A 22916-nucleotide genomic window follows, 5' to 3' on the forward strand; every position below is an offset into this window, starting at 1 on the left:
ACTTCATTCTTGACTGGATCTATACGAAACACCAAGATACTCGTGGCAGCTAAGCTAAAAACAAATTATGCAATACGTGTGCATGCGGTGGCAATATTGTTGGTATTGGTGGCGGTGGTTGGAGTGAAAAACACTTGTTTCCGAAACTATAAGGATATCTTTAAGATTAATTGAAACAAAGTGATAACTCAATGACCAAACTAGCGCCCCAAAAGGGAAAATAAACAAGACTATGGAGGTACAATTAGGAAACCGAGTAGCTTTAGAGTGGAGATTCGTCGATTTTATTGTTCTTCTATATTCTTCATTTTCTTGAGAAAATGATCTGTTGAATGTTGAGATTGAAAAACGAACCTCACACTTATATTAATGTGTTTTTTTCTAAAGTTATACTAAGAGACATAGAATCCCTCCTCAACATACTCATATATGTTAATCTTTAACGATATCCCTTGGGTTGGAACTAAAATTGTATTAATTCTTGGACTAAAAGTGTGCACGGTTTAGAAACATATCGAACTATTTATGCTCAAGATTAAAGAATACGAACTATTGTGAGTTATGGCCAAACTTTATACTCATTTATGTAAATAATAAATAATTAACATCCTTTGAGTTTGGACTAAAACTATACTACTTTTTGGACTAAAAGTGTACACATTTTAGTAACATAGTGGATTATTTATGCTCGCGGTTAAAGAATAAGAACGATTTTGAGTTATCACAAAACTTTAGGGACTATTTTGATCTTTTTCTCTACATTATGGAAAGAAAGAAACAATCTTTCCTCCACTTTCTTACCTCATTTCTTTTCCTCTCCCTTCCCTTCTCCTCTTTCCAAACAAGTGTTAAAAAAATATCGCTTGTAACACTTTGGCTTCCCCTAAAGTCCTCCCCATAAGCGCCAATTTCTATTTTTAACGATATCCCCTGGGTTTGGACTAATATACAACTTTTTGGACTAAAAGTGTACACGTTTTAGAAACGTAGCGGACTATTTATGCTCGAGGTTAAAGAATTCGAACTATTTTGAGTTATGGCCAACCTTTATACTCATTTATGTCATTCTTTGATAATATCATCTGGGGTTAATTTGGACCTACAGAAGGCAGGAGTAAGGTCTGCATACACACCCTTTCCTGATCCTACTTATTGGATTACACTGAGTATGTTGTTGTTGAGTTAATTGAACTAAAAGTGGTCACATTTTAAAAACATAATGGACTATTTATGCTCGCGGTTACAGAATAGGGACGATTTTGAATTATGGCAAAACTTTAGGAACTATTTTAATCTTTTTTCTCTTTCTCATGTAAAGCAAACATCTTTGTACACCCTCTATTCATTTGTTTTCCTTTCTTTTCCTCTTCCTTCCCCTTCTCTTTCCAAAAAAACAAGAGTTAAAAAAAATGTCACTTGTAACACCTTGGCTTCGTCTAAAATCTACTCCCTTAAGCCCCAATTCTTGTTTTTTAAAGATATAACCAAATCTAACATCACAAAGGAAAAATAAATTGCTCTTCCCAAAAAGACCCACACTTGAGATTTCAAAAATCTACACACTCAACACCTCATTTACTACTTCCCTCCCTTTAATTCTTCCCATTTTCCTCAAAGGGAAAAATAAATTTAACCCTAAATCTCTACTGTTCCCATTTCCTTCCTAGAAGTTGTCAAAAGGGTTGAATTCATTTGTTGGATTCTTGATTTTACAACTCTTTTTTAACTAAAAGGGTCTCTCAAAATTGATTTGAATCATCAGAAAAACATCCAAGTTCACATTTTTATGTTATCATTTGTAGGATTCTTGATTTTACAACTCTTTTTTACTTAAAAGGGTGTCTCAAAATAGCTTTGAATCATCAGAAAAACACCCAAGTTCACATTTTTATGTTAGTTTTAGGTTATCACTTGTGGGATTCTTGATTTTACAACTCATTTTAACTCAAAGGGTGTCTAAAAATAGCTTTGAATCATCAGGAAAACACCCAAGTTCACATTTTTATGTTATTTTTAGGTTATCAGTTGTGGGATTCTTGATTTTACAAATCTCTTTAACTTAAAGGGTGTCTAAAAATAGCTTTGAATCATCAGAAAAACACCCAAGTTCACATTTTTAATGTTGTTTTTAGCTTCTTTGTGGTTTGGTTCATTCAGATAGTTTCTTGTCTACTTTTTGGTGACCTGTGAATGATCTGATATCTTGTTCTTTTAAGGTGCATTTGAAAACTAAAGATGTCTGATGATATGGTTATTCATTTTGCATCGAATTCGTCGAACCAATCTGACCAGTCTTTGCCTACGAAGATTGCGAAACTCGAGGCAAGAATGGTGGGCAAAGGCTCATCTGTTACATCTCAGGCGAATTCGTGGTCTTCCCCAGCTATGTTTGGTGCTCCTGAGCATGTTGCTGAGCCTGCTGTTTCTAGTGATTCAGATGATGATGATGTGAGTTTGTGAAATTCAGCTTATTCGTTCGTTTAATTAGCTTAGCTAGGGAGAAATGATGTTTAAGTTTGTGAAATTCAGCTTATTTCTTTCTGTTGATTAGCCTAGTTAGGGAAAAATGCTATTTAAGTTTGTAAAATTCAACTTATTTCTTTCTGTTGATTAGCCTAGCATGGAAAAAAAAAATGCTATTTAAGTTTGTGAATTTCATCTTATTCGTTCGTTTAATTAGCCTAGCTAGGGGAGAAATGCTATTTAAGTTTGTGAAATTCTGCTTATTTCTTTCTGTTGATTAGCCTAGTTAGGGAAAAATGCTATTTAAGTTTGTAAAATTCAGCTTATTTCTTTCTGTTGATTAGCCTAGCTTGGAAAAAAAAAATGCTATTTAAGTTTGTGAATTTCATCTTATTCGTTCATTTAATTAGCCTAGCTAGGGGAGAAATGCTATTTAAGTTTGTGAAATTCAGCTTATTCTTTCTTTTGATATGCCTAGCTAGAGAGAAATGATTTTTAAGTTTGTGAAATTCAGCTAATTTTTTTTTTTTTGGTTAGCCTACCTAGGGAAAATGCTATTTAAGTTTGTGAAATTTCAGCTTGTTCTTTCTTTTGATTAGCCTAGTTAGGGAAAAATGCTACTTAAGTTTGTGAATTTCATCTTATTCTTTCTTTTGATTAGCCTAGCTAGGGAATAATGCTACGTAAGTTTGTGAAATTCAGCTTATGTTTTCTTTTGATTAGCCTCGCTAGGAGAGAAAAATGCTATTGTAATAATTCAGCTTGTTCCTTTCTTTTAATTAGCTTAGCTAGGGAAAAATGCTATTTAAGTTTGTGAAATTCAGCTTGTTCTTTCTTTTGATTAGCCTAGCTAGGGAGAAATGCTATTTAAGTTTGTGAAACTCAGCTTATTTTTCCTTTAATTAGCCTAGCTAGGGAGAAATGTTACTCTTATTGCTGTCTTCTTTCTTTTGAAGTAGTAATTACAAAATGGGATTTGCTAAATGCTGCAAAATCTCATAAATGGTGTCCATTCCTGTAATGCTGGTGCATTTGATCTCGTAATTGGTCTGTTCCGATTCTGATAGGTGGGCTGACATGGCATTTCCACGATTGTTGGAAAAGTTTAGAATTAACTTAATTTGAGCTCTCTGTATATGTGTCTACTTTCTTTACTAGGGGAAAGGCTACTTTTTATGACCCAGAAATCCACGTGGCGCCAACCCCTAGGATGAACTGCATCCTTTGAAACTCGGGGATAATGGGTCGGCCCCTGTATCTTCTCCAATTAATCACCGGGCTTAGTTTGCATGGCACAGTACTGGAACTTGTGCCCCTCAACCTTTGCCACTTGAACTAAGCTCGGGGGGGCAGGGAGGAATGATATTGTATTGTTGTTTTTTTATTTAGAGTAGTAATTAAATGCTGCAAAATCTCATAAATGGCATCCTTCTCTGTGATGCTGGTGCATTGAATTAACTTAATTTTGGTGCTCTATCTATATCTGTCCGATTTAATTACTTTCTCTACTAGGTTTTTGGTCCAGATTCCATGTATAACATCTCGAAAATATTCCGCCATAGTGAGGGCAATCAAACCAACTTTCGTACGAGCTCCCAGCGGTTCATTTGTCTGACCGTTAACTAGGGCGACTTTTGATTCTGCAATATTTTCTTCATTAATCACTCCAGGTTCTTTTATTTCCATGTAAAGATCATTTGGAATAAAACAAAAATACTGGATGCAACGATATTGAAATATTTGGTAAATGAAGCCACGATCTGATAGATATACATCAGAATTTACAATCTACGTAACATAATATAAATATATAATCTAGACAGAAAACAGAGTCTGTCTAAAGAAATGTGTCGAGAAAGGGCAGATGTATAGAACCTTTCAACGAGATAGTGCTTTTTCAACTCTCTCAAAATGGAATCTATTGAGCATGGTTACCTGTGCAGCTCTGAAATAGTAAGAAAATAACTGTAGAGAACTAAAAGTCTATTGGCTTTTGTAGAATGAGCACGAGTGGAAGTAATTGACTTGCCGAACGAGTGCAATAGCGTTGTTGCTTCATATGACTGGTGCATCTTGAACCTTTGAATAGCTTGCTAGTTCATTTATAGCTTGTACATGCTTGTATAATCTGATTGTAGGATGAAAATTTGAATGACTAATTTGAGATGTCAGAATTGACAACTTTTGTGAGCTAGTTGTCAAATTGGAAATGGTGACCTATGTTTCACGGACTCTTCAAAATCCCTGCCGCACCCTTGTCGACACGACATGGGTGAGTGTGGTTATGGGATCCATACTGGATCTGGTCAACTTACCCTGCGTACTTTGCCCACATTCTATGACCTTGAGGCAAGAAGTATAGATTGATTCGGTATTTGGTTTGATGTTTGGGTTTATGTGTGCGTGTGTGTGTGTGTATATATATATATATATACAGTCATATAAAGTATGAGAATGCTTTTCCATTATGCCAGTGAATAAAAAAGCAAAAAACGCTAAGCTCTGTTGGGTCTGTAAGCGCAAATAAAGGGTGGACTTTAATGAAAAATGGCGCAAACGGAGAAAAGATTCAAATATGTATGTTTAGTCCAAGACTAATAATAATAAGCATGAATAACAAATTTATGGATGAAGAATTTGATTTTTTTACGATAAAGTGAAATATCAATTGTTAAGTGTCGCCTCTTTAGGAGACGCTCATTAGCAAGGAAAAGTATGACTTACAGTCTTGATGGCGACACTGAAGCGCACATTAAGCAAGGCGAAGCGCTCAACATGTTTTGGTGTTTATAAAGAATGAAGTTTTAGTTAAATAACTTTAACTAATCGAAATATATATTTTGTATGTTGTAATATAAATTTATTGGCCGTATTTGAGCACTCGTACCTGCACTCGGATCCATACCCCTGAATCCTAAGATTTATGTGATGAAGAATCTGACCTCTAGATCCACACCCATATTGGATTTCCGCACCTGAGTACGAGCAACATAGATGGTGACAACTGATGGATCTGGAACAAATCAGCCACATTGAAATTTTGTATTCATGTTTGAAGAATTCTATTTTTAATGACCGATTAATCCATCTGACACCAACCCGTAAGACCAAGTGCATCATTTGAAACTCGGGTATAATGGGCCTGCCCCTCTACCTTTCCCCACTTAAATACTCTGCTTAATTTGCATGACACAATGCTCGAACTTGTGTCCTCAACCTTTTCCACTTGAACTAAGCCCTAACCTCGTTCTTCACATGGTTCTTTCTATGCATTTGAAAAGTATGGCCGAATACCTAAATTTTTCAATGTATACTAAATACCTTTCTATGTATTTTGTCTATCGGTTACTTATGCACGCCCTATTTGCATCTCGTCTCTTTTTATACAAGCTAAATTTCTACTGGAAAATTCTACAACTCATTCATAGTGAATGTTAATCTTCTTTCATAACTACTTTGCTTTCTTGCACTCGAGCTGAGGGTCTTCTGGAAATTAGCCTCTCTATCTCTATGAGTTAGTAGTAAGGTCTGCGTACACTCTACCCTCCCCAGACCCCACTTGTGGGATTACACTGGGTATTTTGTTTTTGTAATTGCCTGGAATTATTTTTTTTAATGACAAGGGAACCCGCAGCCGCTATCCTTTGGGTGCGCACAGGGTAAGCCTCGCTCCTGTGCAATAGCCCGCAAACCACACAGGAGAGTTAACCCGCACTAGGCAAGCCCCGTGCGATGAGCTTGACTCAGAAGACAAATCCCTTGCTGTCGTATTGCCTGGAATTATCTCCAACAAAATAACTTATCCGATGCCATTAATGGGAAAAAGTCTTCCTTTAAAAGCTTTCGTACCTTGTAGGATTCAAACTTTAGCCAGTCCACATCTAATAAGGTTTCTTCCTTCCAAAATCCGATCTGATAAATCTGAACAGAAAAAATCCTTTTGAGTTGTCAGAACCTATTAGTTTGTGACCTCAGCATTCTAAAACAAACAAACGTCAGATAGATTATGGAAGTGCATTGCATGCGTTTTTTTCCTATACTTAGAAATGGGAAATCTGGATCCGAATTTCTGTCATCTTGGAATGAATCTGAGATTTACTTTAATAAGCCCAATTTTGCTGTGTTATAATAACAAATATTCCTGGATCTCCAGTTTTTACTCTTAAAGCATAACTTTTCTTTCTCGTCACTGACATTTCTCCATTCCCCCTACCAGAGTGGAGTGGAATTTCTCATACAAGCAAACACTCAGAAGCGGCGCAAACTTGAAGAAGAGAACAGCTCAAATTCCTTTGAACATGTGGAGGTATATCTTATATGTGTTTGCTATGTTTTGTAAATAACTTCTTGTTCTTCTTGGTCAGTCCCTTTAGGTGTGAGCCCTTCTAGTTTCTGAGATACTCTCTTTTACAACTATTCATTTTCTAGCAATTTTATCTTAGGGTGTTTTTCGGCTTACCCTTCCGGAAGAATGTATAGGCTAACGCTGAAGGAAATACTTTTGTAGACAGCAGCTGATACAGTGAAAAAGAATGTAGAAAATACAGAAACAAGCAAAGTGGGTTCAGATGTGAATAGACGAAAACAAAGCCGCAGTAGGGGACAAACTAATTCTGGTAGAGGGCGTGGTTCCCGAGGTAGTGATCAGATGAGGTTACAAGCAGTGCCTGTGTCAAACGGTCAGTTCGAGAACTCTTACAAAAAGGTGAGTTTTTTCCTGGCATGATTTAATGTTTGTCCAAAAACGACAAATGGAGAGTTAACAAACAAGACAAAAGAGGCTCCTGCTTTATTGATGTCAATTCTGAAATATTTAAGCTAAATATTACGTAACGCATATTAGAGATAGGGCTGATATTTCTACGGTTCATTTCTTTATTGTACCTTTACAATGGTAAAAATCTGGATTCATGCTGTTAGTTCCACATTCTATATGTTGAAATTAATTTATTTTTCATTGTTGTAACGTGTTTGCTATTTTCTTATGTCTTCCTTTATACCTTAGCTACACTTGTTTCAGCATATTTTTTGCTCTATTTGTACATGGGTGACACTCCCTTGATTACCTTTTAATATAATTTTTCTAAACCTTAACCCCGCCCCCTCCAAAATAAAAGTATGGGCAACTTCCCCACGTTCTATTCTGGTTGTTCTTAGGTTTTTAATCCCTTGTATCTCCAAGGTGTTTTCCAATATATAATGGCAAGTCCCAGGTCTATTCTTGTTTATGGCTTGCAATGCAAACACCTTGGTAACACATTCTTCCACCAAATGTGGACCAAAATTATCCTGAATTTCAGGCAAAGGTTACTCTAGATGATTTAACCCAGTTGTTCGTCAGTGGATTAACACGTTATCATTTTTGCTTTGTTTTAGTTGCAAGATGGTTTGCCTAAAGAGCAAATTGGGCATGATGGACAGGCTGTACTAGAAGTATGACTTTTGTTACAGCTTTCAGAATTCTTCCATTCCTTTTTTACTGTCAAAAGTGCATTCTGAAATTTATGCCATAAAATGTGTCGCAACTCATCAATTTTTATGGAGTCACTGTTTGCTACTATTTTATAACCTCTAATTTATCAAAATGATGTGGAATGTCCTCGACATTAGGAGGAGATCACTTCTTTACGGGCAAAAATTGTGTCTTTGGAGGAAGAGCTTAAGAAATTCCGTCAAGAGGCCTCAGATTATCAACATCAGTGTCAACAGCTGGAAAAGGTACAACTCCTGTTGGTTACCAGCATTAGTGGAAATAATCCCAATACTGATTGATGTATTTACAGTTTGGTGTTTGTCATTATTGTTTCCGTATTGTATTAACAGCATCAGTTATAAAGTAATTCCTGTATTATTTTATACCAAATTCAGTATCTAATCACAATATATGTATTAGTAATACCTGTATAAGGACACAAAAATGCGTAAAATTTGCTATATCTGTTTAGTTAACTATCTTTTGTCATCGCGTGCATGTTTTCAATAATGTTTAATAGTGTTGATTTTAAAGTTTTGCTCATTCATTTATTGCCATTCGATTTCTGCATTTGATTTCTGCTTATAGTTGTTGGGCCTTTGTACTTTGATTATCTTATTTATCTATGGTAGTTAATGCTCCTTTCTACCATGACTTCCTCGCTTTTGTTATTCCTCGTTTTTATATTGTTTTTGATATGCTTGGCCCTATCTGATCTTTTGTCTTGTTTTCCTCTCTTGAGCCGAGGGTCTTTCGGAAACAGCCGCCCTACCTTTCAAGGTGGGGGTTAGGTCTGCGTACACTCTACCCTCCCCAGACCCCACATGGTGGGATTCTACTGGGCTTCTTGTTGTTGTTGTTAGTGTTGATTTTAAAGTTATAACAAGGTCCTTGAAATTAAAAAAAATTATGTTTGATAGAGGAACATGAAATTTATTACTCCCTCCGGTCCACCTTTCTCTCTCCTTAACATTAATTAAGAAGTAATGGAAGACTTTAGAGAAATTTGTTCAGATCATTTATTAGACGAGTAAATTTGAAAAAAAAAAATACCTTGGTTTTTCTGAAAAAATCACTTATTTCGGACCAAATCTGAAAGGCTAGAAAATCACTTATATGTGGACCGGAGAGAGTAGCAATATATCTCATAGTATACCTCATTTTAAACTCTTAAAATTGTTCATTATTTGAGATAGAGAAAAACTTACTAGTATAAATTTTGTTGATTTCTAATCCTATATGCTAATTATAAGTAATCACATATGATTATAAACTGAATATGAAATTGGATAAAGCAATGTAATAGGTGCAGGGTATTATTAGAATCAAATGTTTTTCCAATTTAAAACCAAACAAACGTTCTAGATTATATGTACACACTTTTAAACTACTAAGTTAAACTCTAATAACAAATGCAAGTAATTCAAAAATTATTATTCATTGAACTACAATCCCTAAACTATAATCTGTATATAACTTGTCTGTGAACCAAACAACACATTAGTTGATTTTGGTTTCAATAAAATTTTCCATTACAACTGACTAATCAGCATTGCACACTGATTATACAGGAACTGAAGGATATTAAAGACCACGAGCAGCAGACAAAGCCAAAGGTGTGCTTCATCTGTTGCTTTTACTTCTTTTCATCGGTCAAGTTCTGCTTCTGCCCTAGAAATCATTCGTACTGTTTGTGCAAGAAATTATTTAGTTTGTGAGGTTACCTTTGTGCACCACATGACCACAGAATTTATTGTGGCACTAATTAGCTACATCTGTGTGCTTGTTGCCAAATCAAATTTATGCTGGTTCTAATTTGTACTATATTTGCTTAAGTTATATTTCTTTCAAGTTGTCATCATATGTCCGAATCCGAATATGCTATTGAAGAATGTATCTGTTCATATGATTTACCTGATGGAGGAAACCTACAGAGTTGGTGTATTCAGCTTGACCACTTCAGTGGAACAGAGTAATTTAAACTAAAAACCAGAGTTTTCTACCTTGTGTACAATTATGGAATATCGAATAGCCTGTACTGCCGTAGTTCTTTGCATATATCTGGTATGTATGTCTTGTATGTGTACACATGCTCAATTTGTGCACGCCTCATAACTATTTCGTTTTCCTAGCAAAATATCATTATCCAACTTGGCTTTGTTGAATCTAAAAATGCTTGTTTTTGCTTGTCCATTTGTGGACATATTTACTATCTCATGCAAGTTGTGCAAACATCACTATATAGCTTTCCTATCAATATATTGCTGTCAAATTCTGCTTTGTTAAACCTACAAATCTCCCTCTTAGCTGTGTCCCATTGTGTCTGCAATAATCTCGTGTCAAACAAGCAGTTAAAAATACCCATTTGAAGAAAAATGGTCGACGTATTCCTGTTTATTGGTATTCCCTCATGGAAGTGGTTCATATATATGTTTTTATCCGCAGAGAACGAAAATAATATCCGAATTGTTGATATCTGTTTCAAAAGCTGAGAGACAAGAGGCGCGGATGAAAGTGCGCCAGGAATCTTTGAGACTGGGCAATGTGGGAGTAATCAGGTACATCATTCTTATCAAGGTGTTATTTAGAGCGAGTCCTTTGCTGCTTGGTCTAGTATACAAATTAAGTTCAATGAAAAGGAGCATTACAAGTGTGAGAAGTGAGACAAGGTGCAAGGAGTTCCGATAATTGTGTGCTTACACTGACGATCTCTCTTAAGCCAGTATTTGTTTGACTTAGTTATGGATAAGCTAAATACAGTACAAATAGTCAGCCCCAATTAGCTTGGAACTGAGGCTTTATTGTTTTCCTTGTAACAATAGTATGGTGATGAGTTCCATGGTGCATATTATTTTCATATAGCATTGTGTAGTTGGCGGAACAAGTAAGAGAATGAACTCTAGATAGGTGAGGTTTTAGGATAAGTAGAAGTAAGACAAAATATATGCATTGAGTTTAGCTTTAATAAAGAGAACTAATGGTTTAGTGAAATTTGACGGGATTGTGATGTCTAAATGTAAAAGATCTAGATGCCTAAGCTTAGTCTTGCAGTAGAATGGCATAATGGATGAAAATGTACTAGATAGAAGCAAAAGAGGATGACTACTTATCAAAAGATAAAAAAGGGAATCAAAATAACATGCCTGAAATAGAAATGTGACTACCTGAGGGATATCCAAAAGGGAGTAAATTTGGGCATCTAAGGTCCGTGTAAAAATGTGAATTTTAAATTGGATGTACAGCAGTGTTATCAAAAGCGAAAAGCGCAAAAAAGCTCTAAGGTCAGTTGGGGCTTTAAGCGCAAATAAAGCATGGGCTTTAATGAAAAAAAGCGCAATGGTGCAAAAATACAAATATATATATGTTTAGTCCAAGATTAATAATAATAAGCAACAACAAACAACAACAAGCCCAGTATAATCCCACCATGTGGGGTCTGGGGAGGGTAGAGTGTACGCAGACCTAACCCCCACCTTGAAAGGTAGGGTGGCTGTTTCCGAAAGACCCTCGGCTCAATTAATAATAATAAGCATGAATAACAAATGTATGGACAAAGAAATTGTAAAAATATTACGATAAACTGAAATATTAATCATCTAGTGTCACCTCTCCAAGAGAGGCTCATTGGCAAGGAAAGGTATGTCTTAGAGCCTTGATGATGACACTGAAGCGCGCATAAAGTGAGGCGAAGCGCTCAACATGTTTTGAGCCTCGCTTCAGGGCTTAAGCGCGCTGAAATATAGAATATAATGAAAGCAAAAGATCCATATGGTTAATGACAACTTATTTTGGAGTAAGGTTTAGTTGTTATTGTGCATTTATGCTTACATTAGGTGTGGCGTTTACAAGTAATTTCTGTTTTAGTTAGAGACTTGTAAGTCCGTGTAGGGATAAGTGTGAGAGTCAGAGAACCTGTAGTTTTAGAAAACTCTTGAAATGTCTTAAAGTACAAATTTTCTAGTACTGAGAATGAAATGGATCTGAATAGAGCAAAATGGATACAAAGTTCATATACTCAATATCAACTATTGAGTGTAGTTAATTGATTGATTGTTGTCATTTTTCTGGTGATAACTATGTAATAAGTGTACGGGGACTTCCCATTTGTTAATAAAATACTTACCTCATCAATAATAATAATAATGGAACTCCAGAGTATCAGTAGGCTGTATGCCCATCCTCTATCAATTTATTTTCTGCGTTATCAAATATCATATTTTGAATCTCCATTTTTGTGACTGCTAATTCTTTTCTGTTCTTTGGTTAATTGCAGAGCTGGAACCATTATATCTGAGGCCTGGGAAGATGGGCAAGCATTAAAGGACCTCAATGCTCAACTTGTACGTTCCATATTTTGGTGGTCTGGCAAGAGAGTGCTTGTTTTGCAATTTCATTAGATGGATATATATTAAAATATCTGTACTGATGACTAACATAGTCACTGCCTGTCCGTTTAGCTTATACAGTACAATCGTTCAGCTTATGTCCTGACAACATTTTCCCCCACAAAAGAAGAGATTTTAATTAGGAAAAAATAGTATATTGAGAATCTGAGTGTTGAGTAAAGAATTCAAATAATAGTTTATATATGATGAAGGGCTATAGTTGACAGAAAATTATGCCACTAATAAGTAAGACGAAGTGGTACTAGTTTGTTTTGCTTGGATCCTTGGACACGCAAGAGTTGTTAGTCAAGGAAAGAGGTCATTTTACGGATAAAAAAGGAAAGCAGGCCAAGTAGCTTAGGAGATTTACCAGTCTATAACTTCTGTTAGATTATTTGCCAGCTGAACGCACTGACAAACTCAATATGCTGATCCTATGTACTATTTATTTCTGGTGTCTCATATAAGTTACACTGCTAAATATTGCTTCTCGTATACCTAGATCCAATAGGTGTTACTACTAATGGATTTTTTTTTTTTTTTTCCAGAGGAACTTATTAGAAACAAAAGAAGCTATTGAGCGGCAGCGTAAATTGCTGAAGAAACGACAACCAGGTGAACTTTTCCCTTTAAATCATATGTACTTTCTCATGTTTCCCTCTCTTGGATAGAAATGGTGTTATTTGGTGAAAGAATGGGATTTCGTCCCGAAAATGTCGAGAACCTGTTTGCTTTTTAGTAATGGCACAAGATCTCTAAAACTTCTTTTACTATATTTCTGGAGTCTGGACTTGAAGCTGCTTTGCCTTAAATCGTTGCATGACTTTCCAAAGCTCTAACTCATGTTGGGTGATATTCAAGTTCACCATCGTCTTACCAGCTGGCATTAGAATTAAGCACACCTTATTTAATTTTTTTTCGTCTCTTGCTTGAGTGTGGTTTTAGCAACATTCAGTGGAGGTCCTGTCTTATTATATTTGCCTATGTCTTATCAGCTTGGAAGTAATGTGTGATAAAATGGCTTCCATATTGGGCTTCTTGTTCATGACAGTTTGTCATTATTTCAACAGGAATAGCTGTTCATTTGATTTTTCAATTTCTTTGATTGCCTAAACTATGTTTCTTGAAATATAAAAGGTTACTAGCAATAATATTTACCCAACCATTTCAGATAAAAGTGATGCAGGAGATGCGGAGGGAGGTTTGCAGGAAGAAGACTCTCTCATTCAGGATGAAATCTACAAATCTCGTTTAGCTAGCATCAAACGAGTAATTGTTCTCTTCCTTTCTGAATATTTATCCGCATGCCAACTCTGTTATTTATGGTACTTGTTGCTAAAATATGTTTCATGCTTCACTCCATCACAATTTCTTTTACATTAGGAGGAAGATATGATAATGCGTGAGAGAGACCGGTATGAACTAGAGAAAGGAAGGCTGATTCGTGAAATGAAACGCATTCGTGACGAAGATGGTTCTCGTTTTAACAATTTTCAGATTTTAAACCATCGATATGCCCTCTTAAATCTTCTTGGAAAAGGAGGATTTAGTGAGGTGTATAAGGTAAATATATTTTCATTCACCAAATGGCAATGTGGACCTCTTTTATGTATTAAATATATTGAGACAAGCAAAATTCTGGCAGGCTTTTGACTTGGTAGATCATAGATATGTTGCATGTAAGCTACATGGACTAAATGCTCAGTGGAGCGAAGAGAAGAAGCAAAGTTATATACGACATGCAATCAGGGAGTACAACATCCACAAGACTTTAGTGCACCATCACATTGTGCGGCTTTGGGACATTTTTGAGATAGACCAAAACACATTTTGCACTATCTTGGAGTACTGTAGTGGTGTGTTTACTCCCTTTATTGCATAATCAATATAGTACAATTACTATTATGCTCATTGCAATGGGGTATTTTAGGATTCACTCTCTCATATTGGTCATAAAAAAAAATTCATGTAGGGAAGGACCTTGATGCAGTTCTCAAAGCAACACCCGTGTTGCCAGAAAGAGAGGCAAGAATCATCATTGTGCAGATTTTTCAAGGCCTTGTTTACTTGAATAAAAAGTCACAGAGGATCATCCATTATGATTTGAAGCCAGGGAATGTTTTATTTGATGAGCTTGGTGTTGCTAAGGTCACTGATTTTGGTCTAAGCAAGATAGTGGAGGATGATGTTGGATCCCAAGGCATGGAGCTCACATCCCAGGGAGCTGGAACGTACTGGTGAGTGGTAGATTTATGTCACACTTCACGTTATGTTTTTCCGGAGGTGCATTCTGAACTTACTTTTGCTGTCTTCTCTTGCCTTCATAAACTATTACTGAGGTCCACTATTTCTGGTTGTATGTATTATTTCTTCAGGTATCTACCTCCTGAATGCTTTGAGCTAAACAAGACACCTCTTATATCCTCAAAGGTGAGTGCTCCTGCTTTGCTTTCACTTGTTGATAAAAGTTAAATAAGTACTCTGAAAACCAGGAGTCCCAAGAAGTTCTTTAGTCATTTTTTCTAAAGATCTTGGACTTAATGCAGCGTCTGCATCTTGATTGATGCTTATCTTTTCCTAAAAGTCCATGATGAATGAACAGTTATTTGTTTACTCTCTCTCTTTCCTGCTCCCAAAAAAAAAAAGAATGAATCAACAATTATTTATTTATGAACTAAAATTGTAACTTCTATTTATGTAACTAGGTTGATGTCTGGTCAGCTGGTATTTTGCTATACCAAATGCTGTTTGGTAAGCGGCCTTTTGGGCATGACCAGTCACAAGAGAGAATATTAAGGGAGGACACAATTATTAAAGCAAGAAAGGTTGAATTCCCTACAAGACCAGCTGTATCTAATGAGGCGAAGGTGAGTTTTTCCTATCCATATCTGATTACATTTCTGCTGAATGGTCCCTATTTTACTTTTCTTTTTAAGAGCGTTATCAAGAGAAAACGTTGGCCCTCAATCTCCGAATGTCATCGTTACTAATGTGCAGTAGATATTGTGTACCCAATTTAAGATAAAGGAATCAACGACCAATACTTTGCCTTCTCGTTAGGGTCATCTGATGCCTCAAATATGGTTAATGTTGGGACACAGTTATTTTAATTTTTTACTGATACATAATAATATGGCTTCAGTTCAAGTCGACTACATGGACTGCATGCTTTATCTCAATCCATATCGACTACTATATTGCCAGCATGGCAGTAGTCCAAACATACATATAACAAAAACATCTACAACATATCAAGATTTGGAATCAGGATGATGGAACTTATCTTTGACTACTGAAGGCCACAACACTCCACATACTAGCTGGTTGATGTAATAAAATTCTATTAAGCAATGCAGAAAAAAAGTTACATTCCAACAGAATATTAGGATTGTGTTTTATTTCTTCCTGCCACTTATTCTTAGATCACTTGTTATGTTAATTCTCTCTTTTCTATTGGTTTTGGCAGGAGTTTATTCGTCGTTGTTTAACATATAATCAAGCAGACAGGCCAGATGTTTTAACTATCGCCCAAGACCCTTACTTGACATACACAAAGAAATGATAGGAAGTTGTAATCACCACAACTTGGGCAGTGGGTTGTACCTCTCGTCTATGAAAATGGTTGCTCGCCTAATGTTGGGACAAGAAGTGGTGCTTGTGGAAATTTGTACAGTTGTAAAGCGTGTAATCTTTGTCCCTGTAACTTCATCTTTTCTGCCCCCAATTTTCCATTTTAGCTTGTTCTCTTCCCGGAAACTCTTTTGCGCCATGGTTATTTCATGTTTTTGAAATTCAGTGAGTGTATTGATGAAACTCCATGGCGAATTAGGAAATGGATTGTTCAAATTCTACCTGTATGTTGGTAGAGGTTATATATGTACTTTGCTTGAACAAAAAAGCATGCAAGAGAAGTGGCATGATGAAAAGATTTCATCACCTAATGTTTGTTCTTCAATCTTAACAAGTTTATAACTTCTGTTTACGAAGACAAGCTGTGTATTTGGTTTTTGAACAGCCTTACTGTATTTGTTCATATGCTTTCTCTAATTGTGGAACTATATTGTACTCCCTTCATTTTTACCTGTCACGTTTCTTTTTCCGAGAGTCAAACTATATGGACTTTGACCAACATCTTAAATATATTTTTTCATCTTTATTATAAGAAGAATTGTTGCCTATAGTATTTTTCATATAAATTTTTGAACATCTAAATTTTAACTTTAAAACCTTAAATTAATCTAATTCAATTTCGCTTCGAAAATTAGTCAAATTGACGCTCGAGAAATGAAATGTACAAGTAAAAGTGGACGTAGGGAGTACTTATTGTTCCTAAATTATATAGTGACAAAAGAGTATTCTCTTTAATTTTAGGTTATTGTTTGGAAGTACTAGAGGTATGTGTTTTTGTGAGGAAGGGGTTTGAATTGCCATTTTGTTCGAGTCAAAGTTGTTTCTGGATCTTCTCAAGATTACAATTCTGAAAAACTTTTGTAAGTTGAAAGACCCATCAAACTCTAATGTTTCAAACAAGGTCAAATGATAAACAATGTGAAATGTAAAATATTGAATAGTTATAAGAATGAGAAGCATTAAACCCAAAGAACGCTATAATAATTTTTACTCTTCATTTAAATCCGTGTGTCATATTTCTCTTCTTAGTCAACTCAAAAAGAAATTAGTAACTCCTTAATTCAAACACTGCATGTCATACGTAACACAACAAGATTTAAGGACATTTTGGCACATTACACATTTTTAATTTAGAATGACAAGATTCAAAAGTCATACTAACTTCTTAAAATTTCGTGCCTAATTAAATTAAGACAAAAAATTATAGAGGAGGGAGTATATCCAAATGTTGAGCCTATTTCCGGTTCCCTCGAGTTTCATGAGGTTCTCTTACTCTTTTCCTTTTTATTGTTTAGTTCTAACTTACAAGTAACAAGTAAAAAGTAAATTTTACATGGTTATCTTTTCTTTTTTTTCTTTTTTTTCTGGGTAATTCAAGATATGCATTTCATAAATTAATCCGGTGGTTCTTCCGGGGCATTGCCTCGGTTAACCCTGGTAGTAGCCATTGTAGCATTTACAAAAACTTCCGGACAGAGAGTCCGGACATGTCTGTTAGTAGCAATTACATTTGGAATATCCCTAATACAAAATGATCTAGCATATGTAGTTCCCTCCATGTCAGCCCAGAAGCTAGTTGATGCATACACGGGTGCAACTACCTGTCTTTTTTTCCCCAAAAAACTTTTCCTTTGCTCCTCTCTTGGCTAGTGCATCAGCTAATAACTGATTCGAAATTGTAACAAAACATCACCTATCAGTTCTATACCCGACTCATAAGTATGAAAGTCTCTACACAAAGCCCCTCTTCTTCGCTCAAAGAGGCAATGCACGCTTTATTTGAATGGTACTTAATACATAATGAGTGATTCTTTTGACGTTACACGGATTTTTTTAAAAAGAAATGCCATGTAATCGCTCTGACTTCTTACCGTAAGTCCAATGCACCAACCAACCAATGCGGTGACAAACACAATGTGCTCTAAGCTAAGTTGTTTTGCTTGTATATGGAGGAGATATTATGGTACAAACTTTTCCTTCTTGTTGCCGATATTTGTTGGCGAATTTCCATATTCCTTAATCTGAGGTAGCTTATGTCCCTAGAATTAGTCAATTCACCTCATCATCTGCTACTCTATGCTACCACCTTAAGAGAAAGTATGCAGTCAACAAAAGTTGACAAATAGATGGGAAGTTATACTTGTGTTGATTCATTCAATCACTGGATTTGACATGCAAGACTGAACACTATAAAACACAATTTTTTCTGCCAAAAATTAAATAAAGCGAGTTAATCTGTAATGATACAGTATAGCTATATGAATATACGAACACAATTTGAAAACTTATACATCAAGTTCCAGTCTGACACTGAAACCAAAGGTAATCTTATATATACTAAGAGACTTAGAAATCTTCGTCAAGTTCGCAGCATTCTCTATATAAGCCATACGCCAAACGTCCATGCCATCAGAAGGCTAATTCAAGTGCTGCCAGTAAAAATACTATACATGGAGGTATCGAGTTGTTGATCACCATTTTCCAGGACTATGTTGAAGACCCTGAAATGAGTAGAGGGAGGGGTGCGCCCATCATCCACCAAGTTTTGAACTGTGCACAATTCTCTAGATTTCTCAGTTATCAGGAAAAACTATGGCAGCAGGCTCCAAACTAGTGCATTCCTTCCAAGGATGGTCCTCCGACGCAAAAACAGATAAGGTGCGTCTGGTGTCATCTGAATTGAGAAACAAAAGATGTCAATACAATGGCAACTATTGTGTCATTAAGAGCCCGTTTGGATTGGCTTATAAGTTGCTGAAAACAGCTTAAAACAGCTTTTTTGAGTGTTTGGCTCGCCAGCTTAAAGCCATTTTGTGCTTAAAATAAGCCCAAAAAAATAATTGGGCCAATTTGGCTTAGCTTATCTAAAGCAGCTTATAGCCCAACTTTTTTTTTTTTTTTTTTGGCTTATAAGCTGTTTTCTATAAGCTGCTTTTTTTAAGCCCATCCAAACAGGCTCTAAATGCAGCTAAATGCACCATTTAAGAATTGCACCGTGTTAAAGCAAGTGAATAACTCAACGCCCTGTATAATGAGAATGAGCGCATGGTAATTGGTTCTCCGAAGTTACAGCTCGTTTAATGGGAGAGAAACCTAATTTTAACCAAGATGATAAAACTATGGTAACTTCGGAAGCATAATACAGACTCTGTTCAACTCTTTTGAGTTTCCCGTGAATACTCCTTTTCCACTATGTTCCCCCACTGACCCCAAAATTCACCCCGCCACTTGAAACTTGTTGCAATAACCTATAGCACAGGCCGTTAGATGTAAATATTGACACACAAGTTGATACAAAGGAGTAGGTAGTCTTCAAAAACCAGGAATGTGCTACTCTCGATGTTGGTTTAGTTACCCACTAGGTGGAATCAGACCGTCCGGCATTCAAATGTTGCTTAGCTGCCTATGTCGGATGAGTTAAGCTTTCAGTTTTGCACAAAAAACAGTGCCTTCCCGAGTTAGACTGTCACTTAAAAAAACTCACTTCTTGGGTAAGGCCAACAAGGGATTGCAAGTAGAAGTAAGTTGACAAAGTATAGCAACCATTACCAAATTTATCAATCCATATTTTTTTTTTTGTAATATTTCTTGGAACTCTTGATAAAAAGAAAAGAAGCCCTTCATCCTTTGGGATAAAGGAAAAAATATGGAGGATGGATGCTAGAGCCAAGTCCATACAAGAGAGAGAACTAGCTAGAGAGAAGCTCATGTATTTAATAACCTGTTATGTAATCTATATTCTATAGAGCAGTTTTAGTAACCATCGTAGTCATCTTTTATATCAGCTGAGTAAACATAAGAATAATATAGAAGTACTTTCTTTATACTGCCTCAGTCCCACAAATATTGCCACTTTTGACTCTCTCTCTCTCTATCATTTTTTTTTTTTTTTTTGGGTAAGCACACTTTAAGTGGAAGCAGTTTTGTGCTTATCCCCCGACTGCCGTAACATAACGTGAAAGAGGCTCTAGGCTCTCCAAGAATTTTTTTAAATTCACCTTAATTTAGGAGTAGTTTTGAAATGAAACAAGCTATTCCTAAAGACGTCAAGGAATTTTTGGCACCCAAAAAGATAAGAATGGGAACTTTTAACCAGAGAAAGAATTGGAGCTAAAAGAGAAGTTCAAAGATTTGACCAGAGAGATTCTGTTAATTGTTATAGTTATTATCATCTGCTATCGAGAAAATTTCACTAGTCTCAACAGCCATAAGCAGCCACTATGAAGAAGAAAAGAAAGAAGTTTCACTCTCAAATAAACAAGTCATGGCTGATAGGAGCTATCATCGTGGCAGTAAAACAGACATTAAGAGTTGAGCATGAAAAATATACTTTGCATTGAGTAAACATAGTCTGCACAAGAAAGCTAAGCAAGCTTGCTAAAGGATCATCTAGATAACACTATTAGTACTGATTAGCAGGTCCATGAAAAATTACTTCCTCACCCCTTCCTAGCCAAATTTCTCAGGATATCTCAAACTGGAAGATGAAAAGGCAGATAATATGTCTATTAGCCTATATCAGCCTTCACGGGTAGGAGATTAAAACACCAAAATGGTACTTAGCTCAGAAAGGATAAATATTTTGTTCTTAGCCTAACTAAACCCACAATATGGAATTTAAATATAAACTGAGATTAGGTCATATAAGATTTGTGGGATAGCTTCCCAAAGTCTTGACGAAGAACCTAGGACCCAAAATTGCAAGATGATATCAAGGTTCATAGAATCACTCTCACCAAAGAACATTAGAAAGAGCAGGCAGAATAAAAATTAGAGAGAAAAAGTGCACAAAAAAATGCTCCCTCCGTTTTAGTTTGTTTGTCTTACTTTCCTTTTTAGCCTGTTTCAAAAGAATTTCACTTTTTATATTCAGTAACTCTTTACATCCAACATCCTACATGGCATATTTAATATGACAAGATCCAGAGGGCATGTTGATGCATTACATATATCTTTCGTTTAAGACCATGAGGTTCAGAAGTCATCTTTATTTTTTTAAACTCCGTACCAAGTCAAACTAAGACAACAAATTGAAACAGAGGGAGTAACAAACAAAGAAAATAATGCAATTTTCTTTTTGAGGAACAAAGGATAAAAGGCCGACCAACTTGTTTGGGACTGAGGCGTCGTAGTTGTTGTAAACAAAGAAAATAGTGCAACTGATTTTCTAAATTCCAAATACCTAAATAGACAAACCTCATTTGTCGAGTTCTGAATTAGAGGCCTACAGTGTTGAAGAGTCCACCGCTACATAATGACACCAATGCATTGACTCGAGGACCGAAAAACTCATCGGACCATAGTGAGGTACAGGAATCATAGTCAGCATTCAGCAGGTTGCAAAGTCGGAACTTGATTGTTCATTTTCCGCTTTATCCTCTTGGATCAGTTGTGTGGAAGAACCAAAAGCAGCCATCTTTTCTGACAAAAGCTTAAGAGCTTCCTGTTTATTAGCCAATTCCATAAGAACCTTAATCCTCCTAAATGAAACATTACTTGGTTTTTGCCCTTTATCCACCATTTGCAAGAAACATCTTTCTGCTTCGGTCAACTTTCCCATATCGCAAAGCAAATCAAACAAAATATCTGAGACCAAAATATATGAGCCAAATCCTCTCTCCACCATATCGTCCCACAACTCAAGTGCCATCTCAACCTTATCGTGTCTCTGAATCAACCTGATCAAAAACATACACGACTGTGTACTCGGTAAGCACCCAGTCTCCTTCATCCTCTGGTACAAACTCCACGAACTTCTCAAATCATTTATCCAAAAAAATGACCTCAAGAACACATTATAACTAGTAGCATTCGGGCTCAATCCATTTCTCACCATCTCGTCCATCAAACCGTACGCGTCTCCAATCCTCTTCGCAATGCAGAAGTTCCTAATAGCAGCATTATAAGCAGCCGCATCCGGATAACATCCATACTCCCTCATCTCCTTCAAAACGTGCTTCGCCTTATCGGGTTGTCCAACCAACCCCAACCCTCCAATTAAAGTCGTGTAAGTTATCACATCAGGCGTAATATCCTTCTCTCTCATTTCCTCCACTACCCTAAACGCCTTCTCCATCTCTCTCCCTTTACAATACACATCCACCAAACAATTATACGAAACAACATCCGGTTCAACACGCAAATCCCTCATCTCCTTAAAAAACACCTCCGCATCCTCGGACGACTTCCAACCGGACAAAAGTATATTAAAAGTTTGCAAATTTGGCCTAAACTTATACTTCAAACTATGATACACATTCCTAGCATCACTCATACTCTTCTCTTGACACAAAGCTCTCAACAATGCATTAAAACAATCGACACCAAACGCGTTCGATAGCTTCTTGAAACCCCAAAAAGATTCAACAGTTTGTCTAACAGAACAAACCTTAGCAACTCTACCTAAAACAACTTGAACTGTTCTTGGTGTTATTAAAGATTGATCTTTTCTCTTTATTTCAACTAAAACATCCCACATTTTATCGAATTTACGACTTCTACCAAGTACATACAAAAGGGTATCTAAAGAAAAACTAGTATGATAAAACCCTTTAATCTTAGCTGCAAATTTAAAGAATTCATAAGCTTGTAATGGATTTGAATGAGAAAAACGTACCCTTTTGAGAACTTTGTCAATTAAGTCATTTGATAGTTGTATTTTTGATGATTTTAAAGATTGTTTTAGTCCTTCTGGTGTTTGTGTTACTGTTATGATGTGGTAAATGGTTTCTACTTCTTTGTTTGTGGAATTAAAGGATTGTGAAGAATGAAGAAAATGGGTTGTTAACCTTTTTGTTTGAGGTAAAATAGAGAGATGTTTGTAGGAAAAAATTCGAGCCATTGTTGAGTGTTCAAAGTGTGCTGATTTTTGAGGTAATGGAGTTTGAGAAATTAAGGATGTTTTGTTCTACAACTTATTGCCCTACAAATGGTCCCTTATCTTTGGGTATTGGTTCAAAATAGTC

At 36.0% G+C, this 22916-nt stretch overlaps 2 protein-coding genes across 5 annotated transcripts; one reads left to right on the top strand and one right to left on the bottom strand.

Moving 5' to 3' along the window:
- The first annotated feature begins 1356 nt into the window (after positions 1 to 1356).
- On the top strand, positions 1357 to 16333 carry LOC132600682 (serine/threonine-protein kinase TOUSLED). 2 transcript variants are annotated; one of them, XM_060314004.1, is made up of 16 exons: positions 1357 to 2448; positions 6680 to 6769; positions 6971 to 7168; positions 7840 to 7896; positions 8074 to 8181; positions 9508 to 9552; positions 10382 to 10494; positions 12210 to 12276; positions 12870 to 12936; positions 13493 to 13590; positions 13705 to 13884; positions 13967 to 14177; positions 14294 to 14558; positions 14697 to 14751; positions 15027 to 15188; positions 15788 to 16333. In XM_060314004.1, the coding sequence occupies exons 1-16, from the start codon at positions 2236 to 2238 to the stop codon at positions 15881 to 15883; spliced, it is 2025 nt and encodes a 674-aa protein (XP_060169987.1). In that variant the 5' UTR covers positions 1357 to 2235; the 3' UTR covers positions 15884 to 16333. The 2 variants fall into 2 exon arrangements, with proteins under 2 accessions (XP_060169987.1, XP_060169989.1); XM_060314006.1 differs by lacking the exon at positions 7840 to 7896.
- Positions 16334 to 18149: 1816 nt separating this feature from the next.
- On the bottom strand, positions 18150 to 22887 carry LOC132600683 (putative pentatricopeptide repeat-containing protein At1g02420). Of its 3 annotated transcripts, none has more exons than XR_009567282.1 (2): positions 22568 to 22708; positions 18150 to 18625 (listed from the first exon to the last, which is right to left on the bottom strand). XR_009567282.1 is itself a non-coding variant. In XM_060314008.1 (2 exons), exon 1 carries the CDS (start codon positions 22790 to 22792, stop codon positions 21281 to 21283), a length of 1512 nt encoding a protein of 503 aa, XP_060169991.1. In that variant the 5' UTR covers positions 22793 to 22887; the 3' UTR covers positions 18150 to 18625; positions 21180 to 21280. The 3 variants fall into 3 exon arrangements, 2 of the variants coding, with proteins under 2 accessions (XP_060169991.1, XP_060169990.1); XM_060314008.1 differs by having other exon boundaries at positions 21180 to 22887; XM_060314007.1 differs by having other exon boundaries at positions 21148 to 22885.
- Between the last annotated feature and the right edge of the window lie 29 nt (positions 22888 to 22916).

Source organism: Lycium barbarum, chromosome 6, assembly GCF_019175385.1.
Source record: "Lycium barbarum isolate Lr01 chromosome 6, ASM1917538v2, whole genome shotgun sequence".
NCBI classification, from domain to species: Eukaryota; Viridiplantae; Streptophyta; class Magnoliopsida; order Solanales; family Solanaceae; genus Lycium; species Lycium barbarum.

Bases quoted from the DNA above. Each gene is read 5' to 3' on its own strand.
- LOC132600682 (XM_060314004.1), top strand. From the start codon at position 2,236: ATGTCTGATGATATGGTTATTCATTTTGCATCGAATTCGTCGAACCAA. The intron at 8,182-9,507 runs GTACAACTCCTG...CTGATTATACAG, and splicing joins AGTGTCAACAGCTGGAAAAG to GAACTGAAGGATATTAAAGA. The intron at 12,277-12,869 runs GTACGTTCCATA...TTTTTTTTCCAG, and splicing joins AGGACCTCAATGCTCAACTT to AGGAACTTATTAGAAACAAA.
- LOC132600683 (XM_060314008.1), bottom strand. From the start codon at position 22,792: ATGGCTCGAATTTTTTCCTACAAACATCTCTCTATTTTACCTCAAACA.